At 45.7% G+C, this 27,968-nt stretch overlaps 1 protein-coding gene across 1 annotated transcript in view; it reads left to right on the forward strand.

Annotated features, from left to right (window-relative positions):
* The window catches only part of CIITA (class II major histocompatibility complex transactivator), a 297,918-nt gene that overhangs the window by 86,847 nt on the left and 183,103 nt on the right, over positions 1 to 27,968 (forward strand). The window contains exon 3 of the mRNA XM_056535321.1: positions 26,586 to 26,840. Coding sequence (XP_056391296.1) covers positions 26,588 to 26,840 — 253 coding nt within the window. The 5' untranslated portion in view covers positions 26,586 to 26,587. The remainder of the gene's footprint in view (positions 1 to 26,585; positions 26,841 to 27,968) is intronic.

Consider the following 27,968-nt stretch of genomic DNA (forward strand, 5'->3'; position numbering starts at 1 on the left):
CTTCCACTGCCATGGCTGCTGGGGAGGGGGGGGGGGTGGCAGGAGTAGTACCAGCTCAATCAGCAGTAGCCTGAGTCTACAGTCGCTGATGAGTAGCTTTCTTCACCCGCATAGTGAAGAAACTCATCAGCAGCAGGTAGACATGGAGCAGGACCTGAACCAGCAGGTGGTGGCATACCTTGACATGGCCATGCCAACAACCATTGAAGATCCGCTGGACTTCTGGGCAGCAAAACTTGATTTATGGCCACAACTAGCAGAGTTTGCCCTGGAAAAGCTGTCCTGCCTGGCCAGTAGTGTGCCATCAGAGCGGGTGTTTAGTGCGGCCGGAGCCATAGTAACCCCAAGGCGAACTCGTCTGTCCACTAAAAATGTGGAGAGACTGACGTTTGTCAAGATGAATCAGGAATGGATCAGCCAGGATTTCCAGCCACCAATGCCAGATGCCTCAGAGTAGATTGACCATGGTGCTACACCAACATTTCCCAATTATGGTTGGTTATGAAACCCTCTTGGGTTATCAATTAGGGTTATGAAACCCTCTTTGGTACTGCGATTGCCTGCTCCTGGCTCATCCTGTGTCTTTCAGGAACTACTTGCCTCACTGATGCTTCTGGCCTTGGGCCTTCAATTTTTGGATGTTTAGCAGTAGCTAAATACATGTTTAATGCAGATTTCAACATTGATCTTTAAATGTAAGGGGTTGGTTATGAAACCCTCTTGGGTACTGCGAATGACTGCTCCTGACTCATTCTGTGTCTTTCAGGAAATAATTGCCTCCCTGATGCCTCAGGCCTTAGGCCTTCAATTTTTGGAAGTTTAGCAGTAGCTAATACATGCTTTATGCAAATTTCAACAATGATCTTTAAATTCTCGGCGCTCTGCTAGGGCCTTCTCCTACCCCGCCGGGGCCGATTCGAGGACCTCACTAAACGATCCAATCGGTAGTAGAGACATGCTGTGTGTACAAAGGGCACGGACTTAATGAACCCGAGCTTATGACCCACGCTTAGTTGTGATTCTTCTTTCCTGGCAAATAATTGCAATCCCTAATCCCTATCGCGAACGGGGTTCAGCGGGTTACCCGCACCTGTCGGTGAAGGATAGACACACGCTGGTCCATTCAGTGTAGGGCGCGTGCAGCCCCGGACATCTGAGGGCATAACACACCTGCATCGCGAAAGAGCGAACTTTTCAAAAATTCGATTTGGCCGATTCGCCGAATTTTCCGAAAAAGTTTGTTTCGATCCTAATTTTTTTGTGGTGAATCTATATTAAAAAAAGGCTATTTACAGCCTACATACAGCCTCTATAGGGGTATAGAACACTTTGCTGTGTTCTAAAACGCATATGGAGTGTGCTGGTGTAGTGAAATAATACTGTTTTTCAGAATAACATGCAGATTACCGGCATCGCTTTTAGAATCACTGCCGCACAGCAGCACAATGACGAAGCCTGGTGGTGGCATCAGTGTCAGGAGACCATATAGTGACTGAATGACATAGCGTGGAGGTGTTGGCAGCATGAGGACACCATATAGTGGCTGAATGACAAAGCCTGGAGGTGTTGGCAGCATGAGGAGACCATATAGTGGCTGAATGACACAGCGTGGAGGTGTTGGCAGCATGAGGACACCATATAGTGGCTGAATTACAGCATGGACATGTTGTCAGCATGAGGAGACCATATAGTGGCTGAATGACACAGCATGGAGGTGTTGGCAGCATGAGGAGACCATATAGTGGCTGAATGGCACAGCGTGGAGGTGTTGGCAGCATGAGTAGGCACTAGGCCTTCACAATCCCTAAGATTAAAAGATGAATTAAGAAATTTAAACCAAAGATTTTGGATAGCGGGTGCTACCTATGAGAAAATTTGAAATTCCCAGACCCCGGCCCCACAGCGGCATCAGTAAACCATATATTGCCTGAATGACAGCCTGGAGTTGGCTGATGCACGAGTACACAGCAGGGCATTACAATCCCCCCCAAAAAACACAACAATTTTATAAAAATTTTTTAAAAGACTTTGGATAGCGGGTGCTACCTATGAGAAAATTTGAAATTCCCAGACCCAGGCCCCACAGCGGCATCAGTAAACCATATATTGCCTGAATGACACAGCCTGGAGTTGGCTGATGCACGAGTACACAACAGGGCTTCACAATCCCCCCAAAAAACACCACAATTTTAGAAATTTTTGAAAAAGATTTTGGTTAGCGGGTGCTACCTGTGAGAAAATTTGAAATTCCCAGACCCAGGCCCTAGCAGTGCCATCAGTAAACCATATATTGCCTGTTTGACACAGCCTGGAGTTAGCTGATGCACTAGTACACACCAGGGCTTTACAATCCCCCCCCCAAAAAAACAACACAATTTTAGAAATTTTTGAAAAAGATTTTGGATAGTGGGTGCTACCTATGAGAAAATTTGAAATTCCCAGACCCAGGCCCAGCAGCGCCATCAGTAAACCATATATTGCCTGAATGGCACAGGCTGGAGTTGACTGATGCATGAGTACGCACCAAAGCTTCACAATCTCTAATAAAAAGACAAACATTTTTGACGAAAAATGTTAACGAGAATTTAGGACAGCGAGTGCCCTCTATAAATTACCAGAATGACGCAGCCTGGAGTTGGCTGCAGTATTGAAATGTGTGATTTTTTTCTTTGAAATGTAAATTGAAATTTGTGTCCCGGACCCCGCCTTGTGGGTACACAGGACCTAATCTCACCATTTTGTCCCCGCCGGTGACATTAATGCAGCGCTCCCGGTCAGCGAGTCTGACCGGGGCGCTGCGACAAGGTGAATACCGCGAGCGCTCCGGGGAGGAGCGGGGACCCGGAGCGCTCGGCGTAACATAAATGGTACAATACTTGGATGTAGCTATGCGGTATGCACTGATGAGGGCAGTAATATGCGTAACTATACGCAGAAAAAACTCTGTATTTACAAAAAAAAAAAAAAACAGCCGGTGAATACTATTGTTTGGACTTGCACAGTATGTAGCCCCTTGACAGATTAACAGGTACAAAATGGTACAAATGCACTACAGTCCACTGAACAATCACGTATTTCTGAACAGCAGCAGGACCCAACAGTGCAGCACCACAAAAAATCCAGGGATTAAACCCTAAATTGCACTCTGTCACACAATTCTGAGCAGCAGAAGATTTGTGGAGCAAAAAAAAAAAAAACTCAATTGGGCTGAAAAATTAGGAGATAAGATGCTTCAGAAAGTTCAGGCAGCTTGGAGATCTGTATGAGGCAGCTGACAGCTACCGTATATACTCGAGTATAAGCCGACCCGAGTATAAGCCAAGACCCCTAATTTCAACCCAAAATCCCAGGAAAAGTTATTGACTCGAGTATAAGCCTAGGGTGGGAAATACATCATCCCCCCCTGTCATCATCCAGACCCGTCATTAACATCCTCATCATCATCACCGTCTGTCATCATCCAGATTCTCATCATCATCACCTGTCATCATCCCCTTGTCATCATCCCACACATCCCCCCTTCATCATCCCCTTGTCATCATCCCCACCCCCCTTCATCATCCCCTTGTAATCATCCCACACCCCCCCTTCATCATCCCCTTGTCATCATCCCCACCCCCCTTCATCATCCCACACCCCCCCTTCATCATCCTCTTGTCATCATCCCACACCCCCCCTTCATCATCCTCTTGTCATCATCCGCCCTCAGTGGTCTTCAACCTGCGGACCTCCAGAGGTTTCAAAACTACAACTCCCAGCAAGCCCGGGCAGCCATCGGCTGTCCGGGCTTGCTGGGAGTTGTAGTTTTGAAACCTCTGGAGGTCCGCAGGTTGAAGACCACTGCGGCCTTCGACATCATCCAGCCCCCTCTCACCCCCTTTAGTTCTGTACAGTACTCACCTCCGCTCGGCGCTGGTCCGGTCCTGCAGGGCTGTCCGGTAAGGAGGTCATCCGGTGGGATAGTGGTTCCGGGCTGCTATCTTCACTGGGGGCGCCTCTTCTCCGCGCTTCGGGCCCAGAATAGAGGCGTTGCCTTGACAATGACGCAGAAGTACGTTGGCAATGAACGTACCTCTGCGTCGTTGTCAAGGCAACGTGACTATTCTGGGGCCGGGCCCGAAGCGCTTAGAAGAGGCCTCCCCGGTGAAGATAGCAGCCCGGAACCACTATCCCACCGGACCACCTCCTCTCCAGACAGTCCTGCAGCACCGGACCAGCGCCAAACGGAGGCGAGTACTGTACAGAACTAAAGGGGGGTGAGAGGGGGCTGGATGATGTCGAAGGCCGCAGTGGTCTTCAACCTGCGGACCTCCGGAGGTTTCAAAACTACAACTCTCAGCAAGCCCGGACAGCCGATAGCTGCCCGGGCTTGCTGGGAGTTGTAGTTTTGAAACCTCTGGAGGTCCGCAGGTTGAAGACCACTGCGGGTGGAGAGTTCACTCGAGTATAAGCCGAGGGGGGTGTTTTCAGCACGAAAAATCGTGCTGAAAAACTCGGCTTATACTCGAGTATATACGGTATCTGCCCCTCTCTGCTGCAATGCTCAATAACATGAATAGGAGGTTTAGCTATCAATGATCCTTCTCAGTGTAACAGCAAAGTACTCTGCACTCCTGTCTTTCCCGAATGCTGATGTGACTAGCAGTTGCAGTGTAACACTGTGGTATGAGCTATTCACACACACGCTGTCCCGTCCTCTCCATCTGAGTGCATAGATGAAATGAAGAGAGGCAAGATGGCCACCGATTATATAGGGGCTGTGACATCACAGGGGTCAGTGAACACTGATAGGCTGCATCTCACATGTGGTTCAGGGTCATTCCCGCCGCTGTTTCCCGCCCTACCATAATCCCCTGCCCCATGTACTCACATGTGGATCCGCCATCTTAGCTCTACAATAGCCTGGAATGCTGTAAAATGGAGTTTAATGAAGCGATTTGCGCAATCGAATCGCGGCGATATTCGCATTCGTTGCGAATCGAATTTCTCATGAAATTCGTAACGAATTCGGGTTCGTCAACTTCGATTATCGATAATGGTCTGTGTATAGTGTTTTTTTTTATTTATTTATTTCTTTATTTAATAACAGTATCAGTCAATGCAGTAGTAATATGTCGTCCCGGTGTGAAGGTATTATTTTAGGTGAAAATCCTGGTGAGCGACGATGCATACACTATATGCATCACCATTCTCTTACAATCACAGGCCAAGTGGTTATGCAAAATATTCTACGTTACCCAGGTGCAACCAAAGTGCCCGTTCGCCTGTGTCGACAAAAATTCTTGCACTGGCCCTGAGGGTATGAACTAGTCCTTGGGATCCAGCTGCCGTAGGATTTCTACTGTACCTATCCTAAACTAGCACTGTGTGGCCCGTCGACTTGACCGTGTCCACAGCTAGCAATTTCCGACTCCTCCTGGACAGGAAACAATTGCAGAATGGCATGGTCGCTTGCTTGAAGATTTTCTTTAGGCTTCCCTTGAATCACCTCACACTCCTGCTGACTCCTCTCCACACTGTAGTTTACACTGAGCTCTGCAGTCCACACGCACTTAGACTAGACTGAACTAGACACTCAATAACTTCTCCCGCTACACTATATAAGGCCTAGCTATGGGACCTCGCCATTGGTCAATCAGGGTCACATGGGTACTCTGCATCATGCCTCCTAACAGATATCCTGTACATTTCTTAAAGACACAGTGCAAAACATTACAAATCAACAGGCAAAGACTATAATGAATATTAAAGGGGTACTCCAGTGGAATTTTTTTTTTTTAAATCAACTGGTGTCAGAAAATTAAACAGATTTGTAAATTACTTCTATTTAAAAATCTTAATCCTTCCAGTACTTATCAGCTGCTGTATACTACAGATAAAGTTATTTTTGAATTTCTTTTCTGTCTGACCACAGTGCTTTCTGCTGACACCTCTGTCCATGTCAGGAACTGTCCAGAGCAGGAGCAAATCCCCATAGCAAACCTCTCCTACTCTGGACAGTTCCTGATATGGAAAGAGGTGTTAGCAGAGAGCACTGTGATCGGACAGAAAATAAATTAAAAAAGAAAAGAACTTCCTCTGTAGTATGCAACAGCTGATAAGTACTGGAAGGATTAAGATTTTTAAATAGAATTAATTAACAAATCTGTTTAAGTTTCTGGCACCAGTTAATTAAAAATAAAAAAATTCCATCGGAGTGCCCCTTTAAGGCATCACCTGAGCAGCGGTGCCCAGCACAGACACCTGAAGCAATGTTTGCCTGACAGGACCCACTTCATTACTTGGACACCACAAATGGTACTACTACAAACACCAATTCATCCATGTTCCCTTTAAATGTATACATTTTTTTAACAAATGTTCATATACACCAGTGTGCCAACCAGTGTGCCTCCAGTTTTTGTGAAATTACAACTCCCAGCATGGCTGAACAGCCTTAGGCTGTCCTGGCATGCTGAGAGTTATAGTTTTTGTGAAATTACAACTCCCAGCATGGCTGAACAGCCTTAGGCTGTCCTGGCATGCTGAGAGTTATAGTTTTGCAACAGCTGGAGGCACACTGGTTGGAAACACTTGATGTACACTGAAAAAAAAACATGGTGTAATAGTATGTTAACACAGGTATTCTCTTAACATGTAATACGACAGTTTTTATGAGGGCAGATTACATACAATGAGAACATACCTTCCAAATGTGAACATACCTTAAAGGAAAATACGTTTTAAAGAACAGTGAGGTCATGTACCTTGAAGTCTAATAATAAATGTTTCTTCATCATTACGAACATGAACAAATTAGCATAAAAAGGAAACAAACTAGTTAAAGTTCTGAAAAGAAACTAAGAAAAGAAGTTGGATCTGGTTAAAGCAAATGGGGAATGGAGATGTACAGTATCTTATGTAATGTTAAACCAGCCGGGACATTTCCTGTGCACTACAAATACATTCTGTTTAATTGAAATGTATATTGATTAAAAGATAATAAAAATGATTTACTAAAATCTCTCAAATCTTAAACTATTTAGGCCTTTTAGTTTCCACTACCGTTGTGCTCCGATCCGTCCTTGATCCAGTGAGCTCTATATATTTTTTTCACGCCAAATGGTTACATCCTTTATCCATAAAAGGATGCAGTTATTTTGTGCCTTGAGGACACATAGATTTTTTTTTGAACCACTGTGAATCTTTTTGAACCACTGTGTTTTATTTTTTAATTTTCTTTTTTTTTTTATTATTATTATTATTATTTTCATCATCATACCATTACTTTTCAATTTGTCGACAATTGTATTTTAAATGCTAGGGGTACATTTGTAAAAAAAATCTTACTTTTTTGTAAAGAGAATCTGAAAGCTGTTCACCCGCACTAAACCCAGTAGTATACTGTGGAGCTTTAAAATGACGGATAACTTTTTACTTAATTCTGCCTGTTACAAGGTCCTTGCCATTGCGCTCAAGCACGCATTGGAGGTGAGGAGCAAGCTCCCCTGCCTCATCAATATTCTGTGCCCAGCCCACACACAGGCGGACATTCTACACATTTAAAAGTTCCAGCGGGCTCTAGGACTGCTCAAAAACCTGCTGTCCTAAAAGGGAACTCCGCTGGTACTCGGTTGATATTTTTTTTTTTTTAATCAACTGATGCCAAAAAATCTTAATCCTTCCTTCTAGAACTTATCAGCTGCTGTATGCTCCACAGGAAGTTCTTTTCTTTTAGAATTTCCTTTCTGTCTGACCACAGTGCTCTCTGCTGACACCTCTGTCCATGTCAGGAACTGTCCAGAGCAGGAGAGGTTTGCTATGGGGATTTTCTCCTACTCAGGACAGTTCCTGACATGGACAGAGGTGTCAACAGAGAAGAAATTCAAAAAGAAAATAACTTCCTCTGTAGCATATAGCAGCTGATAAGTACTGGAAGGATTAAGATTTTTAAATAGAAGTAATTTACAAATATTTTTAACTTTCTGGCACCAGTTGATTAAAAAAACCTGTTTTCCAGCAGAGTACCCCTTTAAAGATGGCAATCCATTTCCAAATGGAATCTGCAGAAAGAATAGACAAATAGACACCGGAATTGGGATTTCTGCAGAAGAAACATCTGTCTCAGAAGCTATGCTGTGTACACAATGCTGCAGAATCCTATTGAAATCAATCAGACTGCTGCAGCACAATGTCCGTGCTAAATATTCCCCACGGACAATCCCCCATTTGAACATACCCTAATTTAGCCCACAATATTAATACAGATTCTAGACAAGATCCTAGATACATTTAGACCCCACACCACAAAAGGAATTTAGACCCCATACCAGAATCCTAAATCAAATCCTAAATACAGTAAAGAAAATAAAAAAGAAATTCAATCATCTTTGGAGTTTTTCTGCAGTTTTGGGCTTAGTGGCAATTTTCCAAAATCACAGCATGTTGAGACTATGGCGTCTATTTGGACACTTTCTTTCCATTTTCTCCCATAGAAGTTTGTGGCAGTAGAAAAAAAAATATCTACGGCGAAATGGCAAAAAAAATCAGTGAGCGACAAAATTAAAGAAAACGCCATTTTGTGACTTTTGGGGGCTTTCGTTTCTACGCAGTACATTTTTCGGTAACGTTATCTTTATTCTGTAGGTCCACACAATTAAAATGATACCCTACTTATATAGGTTTGATTTTGTCGTACTGCTGGAAAAAATCCTAACTACATGCAGGAAAATGTATACGTTTAAAATTGTCATCTTCTGACCCCTATAACTTTTTTATTTTCCTGCGTACCGGATGGTATGAGGGCTCATTTTTTGCACCGTGATCTGAAGTTTTTAACGGTACCATTTATATTGATCAGAGTTTTTGATCGCTTTGTATACATTTTTTCATTTTATAAAAAGTTACTATTTTAGCCATTGACCGTGTGGTTTAATTAACTATATATTTTTATAATTAGGACATTTCCGCATGCAGCAATATCACATATGTTTTTTTTTATGGGAAAAAGGGGGGTGATTCAAACTTTTTATTAGGGAAGGAGTTAAATGATCTTTATTAACTTTTTTTCACTTTTTTGTTTTGCAGTGTTATAGCTCTCATAGGGAGCTATAACACTGCACATACTGATCTTTTACATTGATCTTTATTATCCTATAGGATAACATAGATAAGTGATTCTGCTGCTTGACTGCTCATGCCGGGATCTCAGGCACTGAGCAGTCATTTGGCGATCAGACACCAGAAGGCAGGTAAGGGGACCCTCCTTGTGTCCTACATCTGTTCGGGATGCCGCGATTTTGCCGCAGCGATCCCGAACAGCCCCCTGAGCTAACCGGCAGCAGTTTAAATTTAGACACGGTGATCAACTTTGAACGCCGCGTCTAAAGGGTTAATAGCATGTGGCTAGGTGCCGGGCCCGACCCGCTATGATGCGGGGCCATACCGTGGCCCCTGCGTTATAGTAAGGGAGAGGACTCAGGACGTACCTGTACGTCCTTGGTCCTTAAGGGGTTAAGTATACTCACATTGTTGAATAATATTACACTCCTGCATCGGGTCTCCTATGAAAAAAAATTTAATAAATGCCATGCATCACTTACCTGTGGAAGGGCCTGATCGAGATGTCCTCTATAAGGAAGATCCTTCTGGTGCGAGGCACCTCACACCTCTCTCAGTTGTCCTGTTGAATGGCCTGATCAAGATGTTCTCTGTGAGGAAGATTGTTCTGGTGCTTTGCATTGCTCATCTTTCGGGGTTCTTGGTGATTGTCTTTAGTCTGTAGTAACAGGAGTGGCACGATAGTCCTTGCCTGCCCTGACTTCACAGTCAGCTGGGGATCACAGATGCTCCCACACCCGCCAACTGAGCCTATTCAAGTAATAGGCTGGACACGTTTCAAGACCCCCTAGGCCCTTTCTTCAGCAGCAAAATACTATTTTGCTTTAAAAAAAAAAAATTCTGCAGAAGAAATTACCATGGAGTCCTAAAATGCATCCAGCCTATTACTTGAATATTGCCACTTTATTTGTCAATTGAACTTTTCCTAAACATTGGAGCCATTTTTTTCAACAATCACCTGTCAATCAATGAGCATGCTTACTGTTACGCCTAGCGCTCCGGGTCCCCGCTCCTCCCCGGAGCGCTCACGGCGTCTTTCTCCCTGCAGCGCCCCGGTCAGTCCCGCTGACCGGGAGCGCTGCACTGTTTTGGCCGTTGGGGATGCGATTCGCACAGCGGGACGCACCCGCTCGCGAATCGCATCCCAGGTCACTTACCCGTCCCGGTCCCCTGCTGTCATGTGCTGGCGCGCGCGGCTCCGCTCTCTAGGGCGCGCGCGCGCCAGCTCTCTGAGACTTAAAGGGCCAGTGCACCAATGATTGGTGCCTGGCCCAATTAGCTTAATTGGCTCCCACCTGCTCCCTGCCTTTATCTAGTCTCCTCCCTTGCACTCCCTGGCCGGATCTTGTTGCCTTGTGCCAGTGAAAGCGTTTAGTGTGTCCAAAGCCTGTGTACCTGAACTTCTGCTACCCATCCTGACTACGAACCTTGCCGCCTGCCCCCGACCTTCTGCTACGTCTGACCTTGCTTCTGCCTACTCCCTTGTACCGCGCCCATCTTCAGCAGCCAGAGAGGTGAGCCGTTGCTAGTGGATACGACCTGGTCACTACCGCCGCAGCAAGACCATCCCGCTTTGCGGCGGGCTCTGGTGAAAACCAGTAGTGGCTTAGAACCGGTCCACTAGCACGGTCCACGCCAATCCCTCTCTGGCACAGAGGATCCACTACCTGGAAGCCGAATCGTGACAGTAGATCCGGCCATGGATCCCGCTGAGGTGCCGCTGCCAAGTCTCGCTGATCTTCCCACGGTGGTCGCTCAGCAATCGCAGCAGATTGCCCAACAAGGACAGCAGCTGTCGCAGTTGACCGCCATGTTACAGCAAATTCTGCCCCTGCTACAGCAGCAACCATCTCCTCCGCCAGCTCCTGCACCTCCTCCGCAGCGAGTGGCCGCTCCTAACCTCCGCTTGTCCCTGCCGGACAAATTTGATGGGGACTCCAGACTCTGCCGTGGATTTTTGTCTCAGTGTTCCCTGCATATGGAGATGTTGTCAGACTTGTTTCCTACAGAACGGTCTAAGGTGGCGTTCGTAGTAAGCCTTCTTTCAGGAAAGGCCTTGTCTTGGGCCACACCGCTCTGGGACCGCAATGATCCTGCCACAGCCACAGTCCAGTCCTTTTTTGCTGAAGTCCGAAGTGTCTTTGAGGAACCTGCCCGAGCCTCTTCTGCTGAGACTGCCCTGCTGAACCTGGTCCAGGGTAATTCTTCCGTTGGCGAGTACGCCATACAATTCCGTACTTTTGCATCTGAACTATCCTGGAATAATGAGGCTCTCTGCGCGACCTTTAAAAAAGGCCTATCCAGTCGCATCAAGGATGTGCTGGCCGCACGAGAGATTCCTGCCAACCTCCAAGAACTCATCCATTTGGCTACCCGCATTGACATGCGTTTTTCTGAGCGACACCAAGAGCTCCGCCAGGAAAAAGACTTAGATCTCTGGGCACCTCTCCCACAGCATCCTTTGCAGTCTATGCCTGGGCCTCCCGCCGAGGAGGCCATGCAAGTGGATCGGTCTCGCCTGACCCAGGAAGAGAGGAATCGCCGTAGAGAAGAAAATCTCTGTCTGTACTGTGCCAGTACCGAGCATTTCTTGGTGGATTGCCCTATCCGTCCTCCACGCCTGGGAAACGCACGCACGCACCCAGCTCACGTGGGTGTGGCATCTCTTGGTTCTAAATCTTCTTCTCCACGTCTCACGGTGCCCGTGCGGATTTCTCCTACAGCCAACTCCTCCCTCTCAGCCTTGGCCTGCTTGGACTCTGGTGCCTCCGGGAATTTTATTTTGGAGTCCTTTGTCAATAAATTCAGCATCCCGGTGACCCGTCTCGCCAAACCGCTCTACATTTCCGCGGTCAACGGAGCCAGATTGGACTGCACCGTGCGTTACCGCACAGAACCCCTCCTGATGTCTATCGGACCTCACCACGAAAGGATTCAGTTCTTCATTCTCCCCAGTTGTACCTCTGAGGTCCTCCTCGGTCTGCCATGGCTCCGGCTTCATTCCCCCACCCTTGATTGGACCACCGGGGAGATAAAGAACTGGGACTCTGCCTGCCATAGGAAGTGCCTCTCCCCCCCTCCCAGTCCCGTCAGGCAAACCTCTGTGCCTCCTCATGGCCCCCGTCCTGGTGTCACACTGCCCCGTGCCAGGCTTCGCCCTCTGCCCTCCCTCCCCATTCCCACTCCTGCTGTACTGCCTGCCGTTGAGGAAACCCTCCATTCTTTCCCGGTGTCCTCATCCCAGGGGAGGCAGTTGCCGGTCAAAGAAAAGGGGAGACCTAAGGGGGGGGGTACTGTTACGCCTAGCGCTCCGGGTCCCCGCTCCTCCCCGGAGCGCTCACGGCGTCTTTCTCCCTGCAGCGCCCCGGTCAGTCCCGCTGACCGGGAGCGCTGCACTGTTTTGGCCGTTGGGGATGCGATTCGCACAGCGGGACGCACCCGCTCGCGAATCGCATCCCAGGTCACTTACCCGTCCCGGTCCCCTGCTGTCATGTGCTGGCGCGCGCGGCTCCGCTCTCTAGGGCGCGCGCGCGCCAGCTCTCTGAGACTTAAAGGGCCAGTGCACCAATGATTGGTGCCTGGCCCAATTAGCTTAATTGGCTCCCACCTGCTCCCTGCCTTTATCTAGTCTCCTCCCTTGCACTCCCTGGCCGGATCTTGTTGCCTTGTGCCAGTGAAAGCGTTTAGTGTGTCCAAAGCCTGTGTACCTGAACTTCTGCTACCCATCCTGACTACGAACCTTGCCGCCTGCCCCCGACCTTCTGCTACGTCTGACCTTGCTTCTGCCTACTCCCTTGTACCGCGCCTATCTTCAGCAGCCAGAGAGGTGAGCCGTTGCTAGTGGATACGACCTGGTCACTACCGCCGCAGCAAGACCATCCCGCTTTGCGGCGGGCTCTGGTGAAAACCAGTAGTGGCTTAGAACCGGTCCACTAGCACGGTCCACGCCAATCCCTCTCTGGCACAGAGGATCCACTACCTGGAAGCCGAATCGTGACACTTACTATCATGTTTACTATCATTGCGCTGCAAGAAGCTCTTTAGCTACAGCAGTCCATTTCTGCACCAGTACGCTCAGTCAGTGGGTACGGGAGCATCTGTGATCATCAGCCGCTTGCAAAGTACAGCAGGCAAGGACTATTGTGTCACTCCTGTCACTTCAGACTGAAGACAATCACCAGGATCCCTGAGAGGTGAGCGGTGCATAGCACCAGAACAATCTTCCTCACAGAGAAGGTCCCTGTGACCAATAGTGTTGAGCGGCATAGGCCATATTCGAATTCGCGAATATTCACGAATATATGGACGAATATTCGTCAAATATACGCGAATATTCGCATATTCGTAATATTCACGTTTTATTTTCGCATATTCGAAAATTCGCGGATGCGAAAATTAGCATATGCAAAAGGCATCAAACAAAAATTAACATAAGCTAAAATTTGCATATGCGAAAATTCGCACACCAGTCTCACACAGTAGTATTACAGCCTTCTTTACACCACACAAGCTGGAAGCAGAGAGGGGTGATCACTGTGATGTGTACTGTGAAAAAAAAAAACGAATATTCCTAATGACGAATATATAGCGCTATATTCGCGAATATTCGCGAATTCGCGATTATGCGATATGCGCGAATAAAATTCGCATTGCGAATATTCGCGAACAACACTAGTGACCAGCCATTCTATTATATTACATTCTTTTAATAAACATTAGTGTTTTTATACTTGTTTGGGTTTCTTTTTTCTTTATAGTTCACCTAGATATGATTGCCTATGATTGCAGTAATTGTAAAATACAGGGTGTGCCTCAATATAAACTTTAAGCACAATGTAAAGATCGCCACTTACCATGCCAGAGCACCAAAGGGCATGTCAGCAACTGTTTATAATGAGGAAACTATGCACATAAACACAATTGTCCTTTACTCCTTCTTATCTCATTTTAATAATGAATATACAGATTCCTATGGTATTCTGTGCACATTGCCCACAGATATTGCAGCTGGGTCTGTAGATCCTGCACACTCATAGGGTGCTGAAGCTGTCTCACAATAAATGCTTAATCGGCTATAAATCTTGTGACTGGCCATGCTGAAAAAGTGTTACAATCTGGTGGAGACATTCCTGGTAAAGCTTTGCTGTTAAGAGGCAACACATGTGGCTGCAGTAATGAAGGTGTAACCTCTGTCTGGAAGGTGGACAAGGAAACTGTGGGAGATGTTCGTGTTTGTTGGTAGATCCAACCATCCTGTCTACTGGTAGTCTGTCTGGGCCGCCGGGAGCCTGTTTGCTGTGTGTGTGTAACAAAACATCTCCTCACAGCTTTTGTCAGAACAGCCTAGATAGTGGGCGATTGATGAAACGATCATCCCGCTTTTCTTATCCTAATAATGTGCCACCTCTCAAAGTCTGTGAACTGGCAAAATGTCTTTGAATGTGTTGTAGAGGCATGTCTAGCAGTCAACAATCTCTCACTGAGAGGGACACTACCAAAAGTAGCCTCTGAGTGCCTTTTTATAGGGCAGTGGGGGAAGCAACTTTGCATTCTCTCATGGCTAGATCCAGTGTCTAAACTGACCCCACCTGTAATCATTTGCATATCTGCCGGAGACATAACTACTGTACATGCCAAGTTTTGCAGAAATTATATTTTTTTTTATCTGGGGACATTTGTTTTTGTTGAGAATTTACATACTGTATGTATATAGACACATACGCTATGCTCAATGTGCCTTCCTGACCATCCAACCTGTACAAGCTTCTAATCCTGCTCCAAAACCTTGGGCATTAGTGTGGAGTTGTACTTTTTATCCATACATTTTTGGATTTTGTCTGTGTGAATGCGTATGTAGCCAAAAGAGCATTTGTGACATCATCAAGCAGTAAAGTTGGACAAGAAGGCTCCAGATTTGATGTTTCTATAGAATGTGTTTTCCAGGCATCTGCTAAAATCAGACTCCCCTTTATTCCAGAGACACATTCTCACTTCTTCAACATCCAGTGACAGCATACGTAACACCTTCCATTGGCATTGCACATGTGATCTGAGCCGAACCCATTTCACAAGGCCTCAGGCCCACATCTCTTGTATTGCTGTCACTATTACAGACAGTTTGGAGTTTTTTATTGAGTAATACAACATCGCTTTAAGCAATTCATGACTAAGCTTTTGTTAATTATAGATATTTTAAAAATATATAGTTTAAATTGGAGCCATTTTGCATCCACAACTACAAAAATCCACTGGAAATAAAAATGACTTTGATTCCAGGAAAAAATGATACGGTCATTCTGTTGAATATAATCCAGGTAACCAGTTTCACCTTTGGGTGTGTTTGTTTCACCAGGGGCAATACCAACTTTAATACCTACTCCACAGCTATAATAAAGCTACCCAAAATATAATCAGACATAAAGCCTTCAAGATTTTATTTACATTATAATGTCTCGGCTATAATAAGTCCATGTTATGTCATCTTTCAGGAAGTAACATGTCAAATTTTTGTCTTAATTTCTAGTATTTGCTTGTACTTACATTATTCTTTATGATATAATAAATATAAGCTGGAACGTACAAGTTAAGGAAGATTTATCTTTGGATTGGCTTTTCTGCTCCATCAAGGGATATGAATAATTTCTGGACTGTGTCAAAAACCTCAATCTCATGGCAAAGCATGGAATGTACAGCACCACATAAAGGTCATACAGATAAATAAGGCAAAAATTGTCTTCTGCTGGAGTAAGGCTGGGTTCACATATATCGGGCGTTTGGCACAGTTTCTCTCCAGCGTGCACCGGAGGGAAACTGATGCTAGAACTGATCCTATTCATTTGAATGGGATAGATCAAAATCATCCAGTTTCTCAATTTTGATGCCAGGTGGATGGACACACCGGAGGGCACCGGACAGAAACATGGACTCAGGATGCCATACAACTGATGACAACTTGTCATCAGTTGTGACATCAGTTGCGTCGAGATCTAGGCTGACACATATTTCTCAGGCAACTTGAAGCCAAACCTCATAGCGACACCTGTACGAAGATGCGTTTCCACTTTTTTGAGAACTGTTACTGCAGCTTTTGAGCCAATGCCAGAGAAGGATCGATGAGGAAGGAGAATTATAAATTATTCCCTCATATTCCTCATTCCATTTCTGGCTTTGGCTCAAAACCTGCAGAGGCAGTTCTCCCAAAAAAAAAAAAACTGGAAACAAAGCCCTTGGGCTCATCTATTTTAAATGTATTACACACACACATACACTCATATATCTATCTACATATATCCTGAGGAAGCCTCCAAAGCTGGAGGCGGAACTCGTGGGGTCTGCTGCCCCCGTGTTTGATGAGGACACAACTGCATACCAAGAATAGCCTTACTCTTCATGCCACCTGCACTTCATATTGACGGGCGTACACGGTGATTTGCTAGTGTGCACATTATATTTACATGACAGCGTGCGATTGCCAGTTATTTTACAATTGATGGTGCAAGTCTTCTCTATTGGGATGTTATGCCATGTCACTTTATTGTGATTTTGGTTTTGTAGACATATATTTATTGTCTTGATTATAGTATTTCTGTGGCATTGAGATGTGTGCTGTTATTTATCTACCATTAGATATTATTGTGGCTGGGTTTCTCTCTTCCTTTTTTAGTGGGTCATTTACCCAGCACGGGGTGACAAAGTTGGATTACATTCCTCCGTCCAGAATTCATGGAATTTTAATTGTTTTTAAATATCTGTACACTTCTTTCTCCTTTGTATGTTGTAATAAAGATTCTTTTTGTATGGCACATGTGATTCATGGAATCTTTGGTGTGCAGCACCATATAGTTGCTAGCCTTTTTCTTCTTTTTTTGGTTTAGCATGTGTATTTTAGCAACTTGCTTGCACCCAACGATATATTATTAGGGGTGGAGCCCGTTCTCTTTGTTTTATCAGCCATGTATTAGTTGAATCCTGAGAAGAGAAATTGATAGGTGACAATGTTAGCTAACGATCTAGCTCTTTTAGCCACACATCTAAACCCTGTTTGTAGGATTCATGAGGATTTCACGTATCTGGTCAAAGTTGACACTGTAAGGTGTGGAAAAGGTAAGATTTATTTTTTTATTCTTATTTTCATGTTTTTGTGTATGATCTTTATGGTTAATAGTTAGGTAATCACGATCCTTTGAGTCGGCTATAGCTTTTGCTCTCACCAGGACACCCTGGGTGTAGCCTCTCTGTAACAACCTGGTCTATATATCATGGTTAACTTTGTCATAAGCCACCCTATTTGAGCAAACTCTCGTAGCTCTAATGTAGTGGTGGTGTGGGTAAGATGGCAGGTTTTTGGTGGTGTGTGTGGGGTGGCAGCTATGTGCATGCAGGATGTTGTTGCCAGCTGTCGGTTTTCAAAATAATATAGTGTCAACTTTGCCTTGTTGTTTGCTTGATAGAATGTGAAGATCATAACCCTCTTGTAAGATGGCATTTAATTTACTTTGTAAACTAGAAAGGGCCTGGAAACCAATATGATCCCAAAAACTAAAGTGCAGAGTTAAATGCTCTGAACCAATTTCGTTTAAGGGTTGTAGAGGTACATTGGGTGTGGGTTCTTGTTCACACAATGCATTATTTTCCGAATCAGAAAATAAAAGTTCAACAGTCAAAAAGTCAATTGTAAAGGTTTATAAAGTTTCTCCATTAAAAATAAAAAATAAATAAGGAAAGGCATGGTGAAAATGGAGACATTAAATTAAAATGAAGAGCTATATGTGTTGAGAATGTCAAGAAAGCTTATCACTTTAAGGTCACCATCTGATCCAGTATATACCTTAAAATATGTATAATGTGAATCAGAAGGAATTCTAAGATATCACTGGCTCTATAATAACTACATTAGTATCAACATTTTGCAGCAGATGCAATAGTTGGTTCAACTACTTTATGGAAATGTTTGGAGACAAGATTTCCTTCGAGCCAATCTTATGGAAAAATACAAAGGTTTATCCTTTAAGTATTGTTACTTTCTTTATCTGAACACCATGTAAGTGGTAGACCAGATCTCCTTTGCATATAGAGTAGCAGAGGAATGGTTGGTGTCAGCAGTCTCCCACCTAAAATATAGCAAGGCGGTATAATGTTAGGGACAGATATGTGCAGCTGTAATCTCCACCTGCATCCCTGTCTCTATCTACTTGGAGTTTATAGGCCCTAGGCCAGTGTTTTCCAAGCACGATCCTCAAGTGTCCCCAACAGGTCATGTTTTCAGGATTTTACTTTCACAAAATCCTAAGAAAATATGACCTGTTGGGGGCACTTGAGGACTGGGCTTGGGAAAAACTGCCCTAGATGATGGCACCCTACCGGGTGATGATCCCTTTTTTAACTAAGTGCACATGAAAGGGAGGATAGTCAACAAGCCAGCTGAGAACTATATCAAGCATATCAGTAACAGAACTAAAATCATAGTAAATAGCTAAAGCCAAGATAAGAGCCAGGAGGTAACTTCAGAACTAAAGTCAGTAACAATACCAGAATTAAAAGCCAGAACCAGAGTCAGAACCAGAAGAGAACATCTAGGCAAAATATAGAATCAAAAGCAGAAAATCAGGAAAACGGCCAAGGGGTCAAAACACCATAGATCTAATAGCAGAGGAATGTGCATGAAGCAAAGAGTAACAATCACAGGCAACTGGGGCCAGCAGCCACCTGTTTAATAGGTAGAAAGGAAAAATAACGTCGGCAACTCACCAGGTCTTCCTTCTTGGATTTTATTCAAACATACTCACACATTACATTCATGTAACGGGATGGATGGGTTCCGGGGGGGTACGGTAGGTGAGAACGGGCCGTGTTTCGCACAAGTGTTGTGCTTCGTCTGGCCTCCTGTTTAAATCTGACGCTGTCAGACAGCATGAGACCGAGCCTGAATGGCCCAGTGTCTCTGCGCCCTGATAGACAGCCATAGGAACAAAGCAATGCAGTTGGCACCTTGGGAAAGAGGAGACCGGGCCTATGGTGAGGTAAGTACATTACAGTCAGATTTCATAATACTATCTAACTTTTTGACATCATAACTAACACTAGACAGTCTAAAATGCAGCAAATGTATCACATTTGCCCCCGGCCGGTGCTCAGACCACCAATAAAATAGCTTACTGTACTGAAATTTTGGTTCACAGAGATGCATTCCAGCCACGCCTGTATCCCTTTCCTGCTAAGCCCAACCCACTGTCACTAGAGGGGAGGGGAGCAACTTTTGGATTGGAGTGTGATGTAAGACATTGGGGGAGATTTATCAAAACCTGTGGAGAGGAAGAGTGGTGCAGTTGCCCATATCAAGATTGCTTCTTTCATTTTTAAAGAGGCCTGGGAAAAATGAAAGAAGCAATCTGGTTGCTATGGGCAACTGCACCACTCTTCCTCTAGACAGGTTTTGATAAATCTCCCCCCATAATCTACATAAATGAAGGAGATGAGGATGAGGGTTTTCCGGCAGCCCGGATGCCCTATTTTGAAGAATTCGGATTTCTGAAGCGCTCGCCCATGGTGAGCACTCCAGAAGTCATAATTTTTCAGAATAGGGCATCCCTGCCAGAAATCCTCTTCTCTTCCACTTGTACCCGCACCATTGCCCAGTGGTACCAACCAAAAGCCGCCACCAGGAATTAGGATTCTAAAAATGGCTAATAGTGTTGTGCCTGCTGCGCAATACCACCAGGTGAGTAAGTGTTCAGAACCCACTGTTCACTACACCACCTTCTTTTTTCTGTGGATAACGGCACTATAAGCACCATTTTCTGTCTTCCTTTTATCTCAATTATTCTTCATTATCTACACATGGGTAGAAATTAATCTAGTAAAGACTGATAGGGCATTGTCCTTGCATTGTCCTAGCAGTTATCCAGTAGAAATGGATGCTGAGGATGCAGGGTTCTTTAAAGAAAAACTTTCTAACAATGAAAGATTTAAAAACCTGCATGCATGTGCAGACAACCATGAGGACAGCAGTGAGGAGGAAGATGGAGAGGAGGAAGGTGATGGAGAGTCAGGTGAAGCTGTGGAGAGTGAGGGGGATGCGGCCCCTGGTGCATGTGACCCCCAGCCCCCCCAAGATAGCTACCCTGAGCCCTGTCAAGTGGCGTTACCTTCCAGTGATGGGGAGATGGAGGATAGCTGTGAAGAGGACGCAGCTAGTGGGGGTTTGCTGAGAGCTATTGTGCAGCAGGAGTCACCTACCCGCTTTGAGGATTTTGCCTTTGGTGAAGATCTTGGCAAGAATGATGTAGTGAAGAAAAGGAAGAAGCAGAAAGTTCAGGAAACGGTATCTTTTGTTTTTCATTCATTCAAGCAGTCTGGGCCAGCTGTGTAGTTGGTTCAGGCTGCTGGGCCCCCCAAACTGCCAGACCCCGTTCCTGTCATGGACCGGGGCCAGCAAGGGGGGTACAGCATGGCGTCTGAAAAGGCTGTAGGCGCAATAGATGTGGAGCCCACCCATCCTGCCCGTAGGAAGGGGCAGGATAGGCTCATGGTGGGAAGTGGCGAGGTAAGCTATGCCGCCGCGTGCTCGGGGGGCGGTTCCCTAAGTGCTGTGGGCATTACCGGCGCTGCGGGACACTCCCCCTGTGAGGGGGGGGAGTCCGGGCGCCGTTGGCAGAGAATGGTGGGTCCAGGTGCTCGGGGGCGGTCCTCCGAGTACTATATGTTCTGTGGGCGCTGCGGGGCATTCCTCTGTGAGGGAGGGGAGTGTCCGGGCGTCAGAGTCTGCTGCAGAGCCCGTGCGGACGGGCACAGCTGGCACGGTGGGGATTCCCTGCGTGTCAGAGAGTGTGGGGCGGAGCTGGGGTGCGCCCTGGGGGGGCAGCTCCAGACTCCAGAAGGGACATCGCCCATGGAGGAGGAGCCCTTGGCGTCAACCCCAGCAACAGCTAAGACAGCAAAGAACATTATTAAACCAGCTATACTACAAGTCCCAGCCAGCCCAGAATCTGTTAGGCAGGTAATGAGTGGAGGATGTGAGAATGCTGAGTGTAGTAGTGTTGTGGATGAGAGGAGTGCATGTGGGAGTGTAAGTGGAGTGAATGATGGTGGGACTAGTAGTGGTAAGAGTGGAAAGTCGGGTATGAATGGGAATAAAGATGGGAGTAGTGGTGTGAGTGGCTGTACTGATGGTTCTGGGTCTGGGTCTGGTCTGGCTGCCCCCCCCCCCCCCCCCCCGGTAGTGACTGCTTCTAGGAGCTATGCCAATGTCACTGCCGGGGGTTCAGGGGGGTCCCCGTCTCTGTCCGGCTCTGGAGGCCACTTGCAACAGCGCCTCCTGGAGGCTCTACGCAGGGGTGACAGGTCGATCCAGGTAGAGGGAAGGGGTGAGGTCGACCTGTCTTTCTGGATAGAGAGGCACGGTTTGGGGGCTTTCCGAGAGCGGAATGGGGAGGTGGTCTGGTCCCTCCCAACAACCGGGCAGGACAGTAACCGTAGGAATGTGGTCCGTCTGATTTGGAGGGGCGAGGATGCGTGCCCACCTCGCTCTAAAGTGGTTGAGTTCCTCCTTCAGATGGAATTCAGGGCAAGTGACATCTTTGCCCTCATTCACCCCTACGGTTCATCCGAGTTTGATGTCAGTTTCGTACGGCCACAGGGGTCTCGAACTCTTCTGGTCAAACTGCGAAGTGGCAAAGAACGAGCCCGGCTGGCGGGATTTTGCCGTCAAGGCGATTTCCCGTCAGAACTCTGTCAAGAAAGTTACCGTTTTGACCCGTAACGAGTCACTTTCTTGTTATGACATTATGACCTGGCTTGGACGGTATGGGGATGTGACGGATATGCCCAAGAAAAACTTGGATGAGCACGGGATCTGGTCCGGGGCCTGGACGTTTTCCGTCAAACTCAAGTGTTCAGGGAGTACAGTTGCCCACATTCCGTCAGCCGCCTTCCTTGGACGCGATAGGATCCAGGTCTTCTACCAGGGGCAACCCAAGGTCTGTCACAGGTGTGGCAGCCCCACCCACTTTAGCGCAGCCTGTACTGTGCAGGTCTGCGCTTTGTGTGGTGGGGTGGGTCATCTGGCCGCATCCTGTAGGCAGATCCGGTGCCACCTGTGTGGTGTCCTCGGGCACCCTTTTAGCTGTTGTCCTAGCGCCTTCGCCCGTGCGGCGGCCGCTCCGGCTGAGGAGAGCTGCGAAGTTGCCTCGGCTGGGGAGGGTACGGGCAGGGATGGGGGCGCAACAGGGCTAGTGAGGAGGAAAAAGGGACCCGCCAAACTAAGGCGGGAGGAAAATCGTAGAAGGAGTAGGGAGCTGGAGAGTGCCCAGGTGACGAGGGTAGCTTCAGCCCCTGCTCCTGAAGCTGGCCCTGTAACCGCTGAAGCCCTAGAAGAGAACGTGCTGGATGAGGAGATCAGGAGACTTCACAGACAGAAAGGCAATATGGCCGACCCTTCCGATTCCTCCCACTATGAAAGTGTGGATGAGGAAAATGGGGTGAGGCCCAAAAAGAAAGATAAGGGCAAAAGGAAAGGGAGAAAGAAGAGGTCAGAGCCCTCTGAAGTTCCTTGTACTACGGGCCAGGTCCAAAACGGAAGCCTGACTGCCCCCCCCTCTGATTGACCTGTCAAACCGATACCTCGTCCTCGATACCATCTCCTCCCCCTCCTTGGAGGGGGAAGGTGAGGATGAGGTGCCTAGGGAGAAGGAGCCTCTGGGGGGAACTGGGCCCTGTCCTGTTGAGGCACCTTCCTCAGAGGGCAGGGCTAGACCGGAGCCGGACAGAGACGGGGACCATATGGATCAATCGGAGTGTAAAAAAAGATCCAAGAGTGGTCCTGCCCTCTCGTCTTCTTCGGGGGATGAGGGGGCAAAAAAGAAGGGAAAGAGAAAGTAAAGGGTGTGGCCATCTAATTTAATCACCCTGTATGGCGGCACTCACCCCATTGACGCTGGCATCTATTAACTGTGCCAGTATAAAGTCAGATACGGCTAGATATGCAGCCTTTGATTTTCTCGGCCGTGTTGAAGCCGACATTTTCTTTTTACAGGAGACCAGGTTGTCAGATCTAGCCTCTCTGGTAAAAGCCAGAAGAGAGTGGAGGCGGGGTCCCTCCCACTGGTCTCTTGCGGCTGAGCCGTATAGTGGGGTGGCGGTCCTTTTTACTGCTCCTGTTGAATGCCGACGGGTTATTGAATTAGAAATGGGGAGGTGCCTGATCTTAGATGTCTTCATGAAGGGACAAGAGCTCCGGCTCATTAACATCTACGCCCCGCAAACTAAGCGGGGCCGTAAAGATCTCTTTATGAGGATTAAGCAATTTCTTTTTACGAGTCGGCAAGTGATCTTTGGAGGGGACTTCAATAATGTCACGAGGTCCCAAGATAGGAGAGGCTCCAATGGTCCGCTGACTTGCGATAGTGTGGCACTGATTAGCATAGCTAGAGAAGCTTGCCTAGAGGACGCCCACATACGGAGCCCCTCAGGCCACATAGGTTTCACCTATCATCAAAGTAGTCGCAGGTCTAGGATAGATAGGTTTTATTTAAAGGAGGAAGCCGTCTCTTCCGCAGTGTCCATGGTTGAGGTGGAGTTCTCCGATCACTGTATGATTTTGTTTTCCCTGAATGTTTCAGAGACCACCCGGATGGGAAAAGGTTATTGGAAGCTGAATTCGTCCCTCCTGGGATGGTAAGCTCCAGGATGCCGCTCAGAAGGTGGACCAGTGGAAGGGTTGGTCTATGACCCTCAGGGAAAGGGTACACCTGATCAAATCGTACCTGCTCCCCTTGTTTATCTATCTGGGCAGTGTATGTATCTTGCCAGAGGCTTACTACACTAGGATCTACAGCCTGTTTTTCCAACTGTTATGGGGGAACAGGATGAACCTAGTCAAGAGGGAGGTTACGTACCGCACGAGGAGACTAGGGGGTTTATCTATGGTAAACCCTGTGGTGTTCTTTACGAACACCTTCTTGAAAGCCAACATCGCAAACCTCTGGTCAGAGAGAGCTTCTCCGTGGGTACTCTCCTGCAGGGAATGGTTTCGGCCTTTCTTCCAGGAATGGGAGAGAGGAGGGCGAGTGAAGGACCTCCGTACGCCCCATGGATATCTTCCGGCTTACGCTACCCCGACTCTGAAGGCGATACGTCGGTGGGGTCTGGGAGTGTGGGAGATCAGGACCCAGTCAAGGCAGTTCCTTGACAAACGGGTTCTGTTGACCCACTTCCAGAAGCCTCTGGCGCTCAGGGACTGCCCAGGTCAGGATCTGAGGGTGGGGTTGTATCTTTTGAACATGAAAAGGATCCCCCAGAAGTTTTGGGACTTGGCCTGGCGCTGCTTTCAGGGGAAGCTATATGTAAAGGACAACCTGAAGTGTAGGAACTCTGATGACCGGGGATGTCCCCGAGAAGAGTGCGGGGACACGCTGGAAAGCATGGACCACTTCCTGCTTCATTGTCCCTTTAATATAGGGGTTTACAACCGGGTGGGCTCTTCCATCAGCTGGAGTCAACTTGCCGGCCTTACCTATCCGGAGTGGGCTTATGGGGCATTCAGGTCCCTGGATGGCCGAGATCGGGGCACTTTATTCTTAGTTAGTTTAGTGGTTAGGTACTACACGTGGAATGCACGGTGCTTAGTATCGACCCAACAGAAAGTCCTCTCCGAGGTGGAGGTCTGTAGGAACATCACTGGTGACCTCGGGAAGATCAGGTCTTTGGAGTATGGCAGTCTTGGTACCAGTAGGGCCTCTCTCCTATGGAGAGGTTTTTCTTTTGATGTGCCCTAGGTACTAGGCCCTTAAGGTGAAGTACCTTATTTTGGCCAGGGATAGTGTATATATCTTAGGGTGAGTATAGGGTCAGTTTCATGAAGGGATAGTGATAGGGTTAGAGGTTGATAGGGAGAGGAATTTAAATTTAATTTTATCAGGATTGCCATCCTTCTTCCTGGTGGGGGGCTATGCATGTCACCTTAGCCTTTTGTTTTGTTTTCTATGGATGGATTGTAAAGGGCTTGCAGGCAACCAAACTTGGGCCTTGTGGTTTTGGTGTATTGTACTGTTAATATTGCTTTGTTGTAGAGTATGTATATATTGTTTTGTATATATTGTTCTGTTTACATTAGGTGTGTAGGGGTGTATTTTAGGTTGGATGGGGTTTTTTTTTTGGGGGGGTGGTGGTGGTATGTACCCAGGACTGGACTGTTGCAGTGGGTACTATTTTGGGGGGCTGGTATGGGTCAGTTGTGGACAAAAACTGTGACCTATGGACTCTGACCCATGTCCAGAGGGGGTGGTGGGATAGTTTAGTATAGGTTGTTTTTCTGTGTTATTGACTTTTTTTTTTGTTATGTATATTCTGTATGGTTTTATGTATAAGGAAGGAGGAAAAAAAAATATTTATTGAATTTTTTTTTGTTTTTTTATTATTATTTATATAATGTCATAATTATTTTGAGAGAAAGGCAGTCGGACCAGTTTTCAGTTATTATAGTATAGTGTTAAGAGTACACTATATTTATGTTTGTGTCCCAGTGTGGATTAGTTTTTGTTTGTTGGTATATATATATATATATATATATATATATATATATATATTGTTATCCAAGTTGGATTATTTTTGTTACGGCAGCTAGCCATATTTTTGTTTTTAGGGGGGGGGAGTGTGGTTATGTTTCCTAGTTTGGACATTTTTAGTTTTTGATCCAAGCGAGGAAAGCTTTATTTATGTTCATTAGGTATGTGTGTGTGTGTGTGTGTGTGTGAGTGTGTTGGACTATAGTAAGTAATGATTTATTTATTCATTTATTTTTGGTTTATCTGGGCTGGCCGGTTAGGAAGGTTTAAGTTGTTATTTTGAGATGGATAGTTTGTTTTTATGTTCAGTTTTGTTAATTTTGTTACAGTGAAATGAACTTGTTTTGTGTTTTGTACTTTTAAAATAAAAAAGAGTGTCAGCAGAGAGCACTGTGGACAAGACAAAAAAGAAATTCAACGAGACAATATTTTTTCTGTAGCATACAGCTGCTAAAAAGTACTGGAAGGGTAAAGATTTTTTTAAATAGAAGTAATTTACAAATCTGTTTAACTTTCTGGCATCAGTTAATAAAAAAAATAAAATAAAAAAGTTTCCCACCAGAGTACCCCTTTAAGATCCACACAAGCCTAACCCCATTCTCCACTGGTTCCCAGGGGCTGCCTTTATGCTTCATGTATGTCATGGTGACATTTATACTTTATGACCCCTGCCAGATGAGACAAACTTTTTCTTAAATTTTTTTTTCCCATTTTAACTATATTCGGATATTTATTTAGTAAGATACTTTGTAAAGAAAATTGGGAACAAAGCAGTTCCTTAGCAATATATTTAAATGTTCATTGGCTGGTTCCACAAAATAGGGAAGCAAACTGCACAAAAATGTTAGTTGTGGTTCTTATGTGGTTCTCTTTGTACGAGACATTTACTTGATATAGTGTAATGTTTTCTCTGCTATTTATTTACAGATATGAATTCATCTAAAGAGATTTTTCCATCTATAAAGAACACTGTTCTGGATTCAACATCCTCTGATTTAACACTTTATCTTCAGTCTCTGGTTAACATGGGAGCGATATCCTTGGAATATTACCTTAGTTTGCTTGGTGAGAGGGACATTGAGGACCTCTGCAGGAAAACAGCCTTACCTTCAGTAGAAAATCCTGATGGTTGCAATGTACTCGTTTCACCTACATGTGAGAAAGAGGAAATTCCTACAGTCTGTAAGTCAACAAATGTATTTATTTCTGGTTATTGTCATTTCAGTCCTAAAATATACTAATACTTATTTTTTTTATGTCATTATTATGTGTAAGGAACCAAAGGGTTAAAAAAGAGAACTTTTGTTTGGTCTTGTTGCTTTGGTTACGCCTGTCTGCTGAGACTGGTCAGCTAACCTTGATTGAACACCTGGTCTGGAACTATTTGAGTTGGCAGTCTACTCTCAGTCTTTGCCTGCTAAAGAGCTCAGTTTGTACTCCTAGCTAGCTTTCTACTGTTTCTGTTATATCTGGCATTTTGACTTCTGGCTTGTCTTCTCGACTTCTATCTGGTATTAGCGATTTTGTACTCAAACTCCTCCTGGCTTTTGAAACAGATAGTAGACTTTGTGTGTTTTAGTTTTTCTTTTTTAGTCTGTCTGTTCCCTACTCTCCCTTGACCTAAGTCTGTATTATTGTATTTTATTATTTTGACGATTACGTCCCTCACTTGTCTCAGGAGGGACTGTCACCGTGGTTACAGACCCACCGCTTAGGGCAGGTACATAAGTAGGCAGGGATAGAAGATTGGGGCGAGAATAGTGTGCACTCCTTCCCTGCCCAGTTGTGACATTATGATTTTATTATCTATGTGTAGAGCCATACCATTTTTAGTTTGACTTTTACTACATGTTATGAATAGAATTGAAAAAATGTTGTTCATTGCAATGAGGCTTAAATCTCATCTGTCTTCTTGAAACCACAGCAAGTCTTAAAGGAGTACTCCACTGGAAAACATTTTATTTTAAATCAACTAATGCCAGAAAGTTACAGATTTGTAAATTACTTCTATTTAAAAATATTAATCCTTCCAGTACTTCTTTTTGAATTTCCTTTTTGTCTGACTACAGCGCTCTCTGTTGACACCTCTGTCCATTTTAGGAATTGTCCAGAGCAGGATAGGTTTGCTACGGGGATTTGCTCCTTCTCTGGACAGTTCCTAAAATGGAGAGAACTGTGGTCAGACAGAAAGGAAATTCAAAAAGAAAAGAACTTCCTGTGACAATACAGCAGCTCATAAGTACTGAAAGGATTAAGATTTTTAAATCGAAGTAAGCTTTAAATCTGTTTAACTTTCTGGCACCAGTTGAT

The sequence above is a fragment of the Hyla sarda genome, chromosome 8, assembly GCF_029499605.1.
Source record: "Hyla sarda isolate aHylSar1 chromosome 8, aHylSar1.hap1, whole genome shotgun sequence".
In the NCBI taxonomy this organism is placed as follows: domain Eukaryota; kingdom Metazoa; phylum Chordata; class Amphibia; order Anura; family Hylidae; genus Hyla; species Hyla sarda.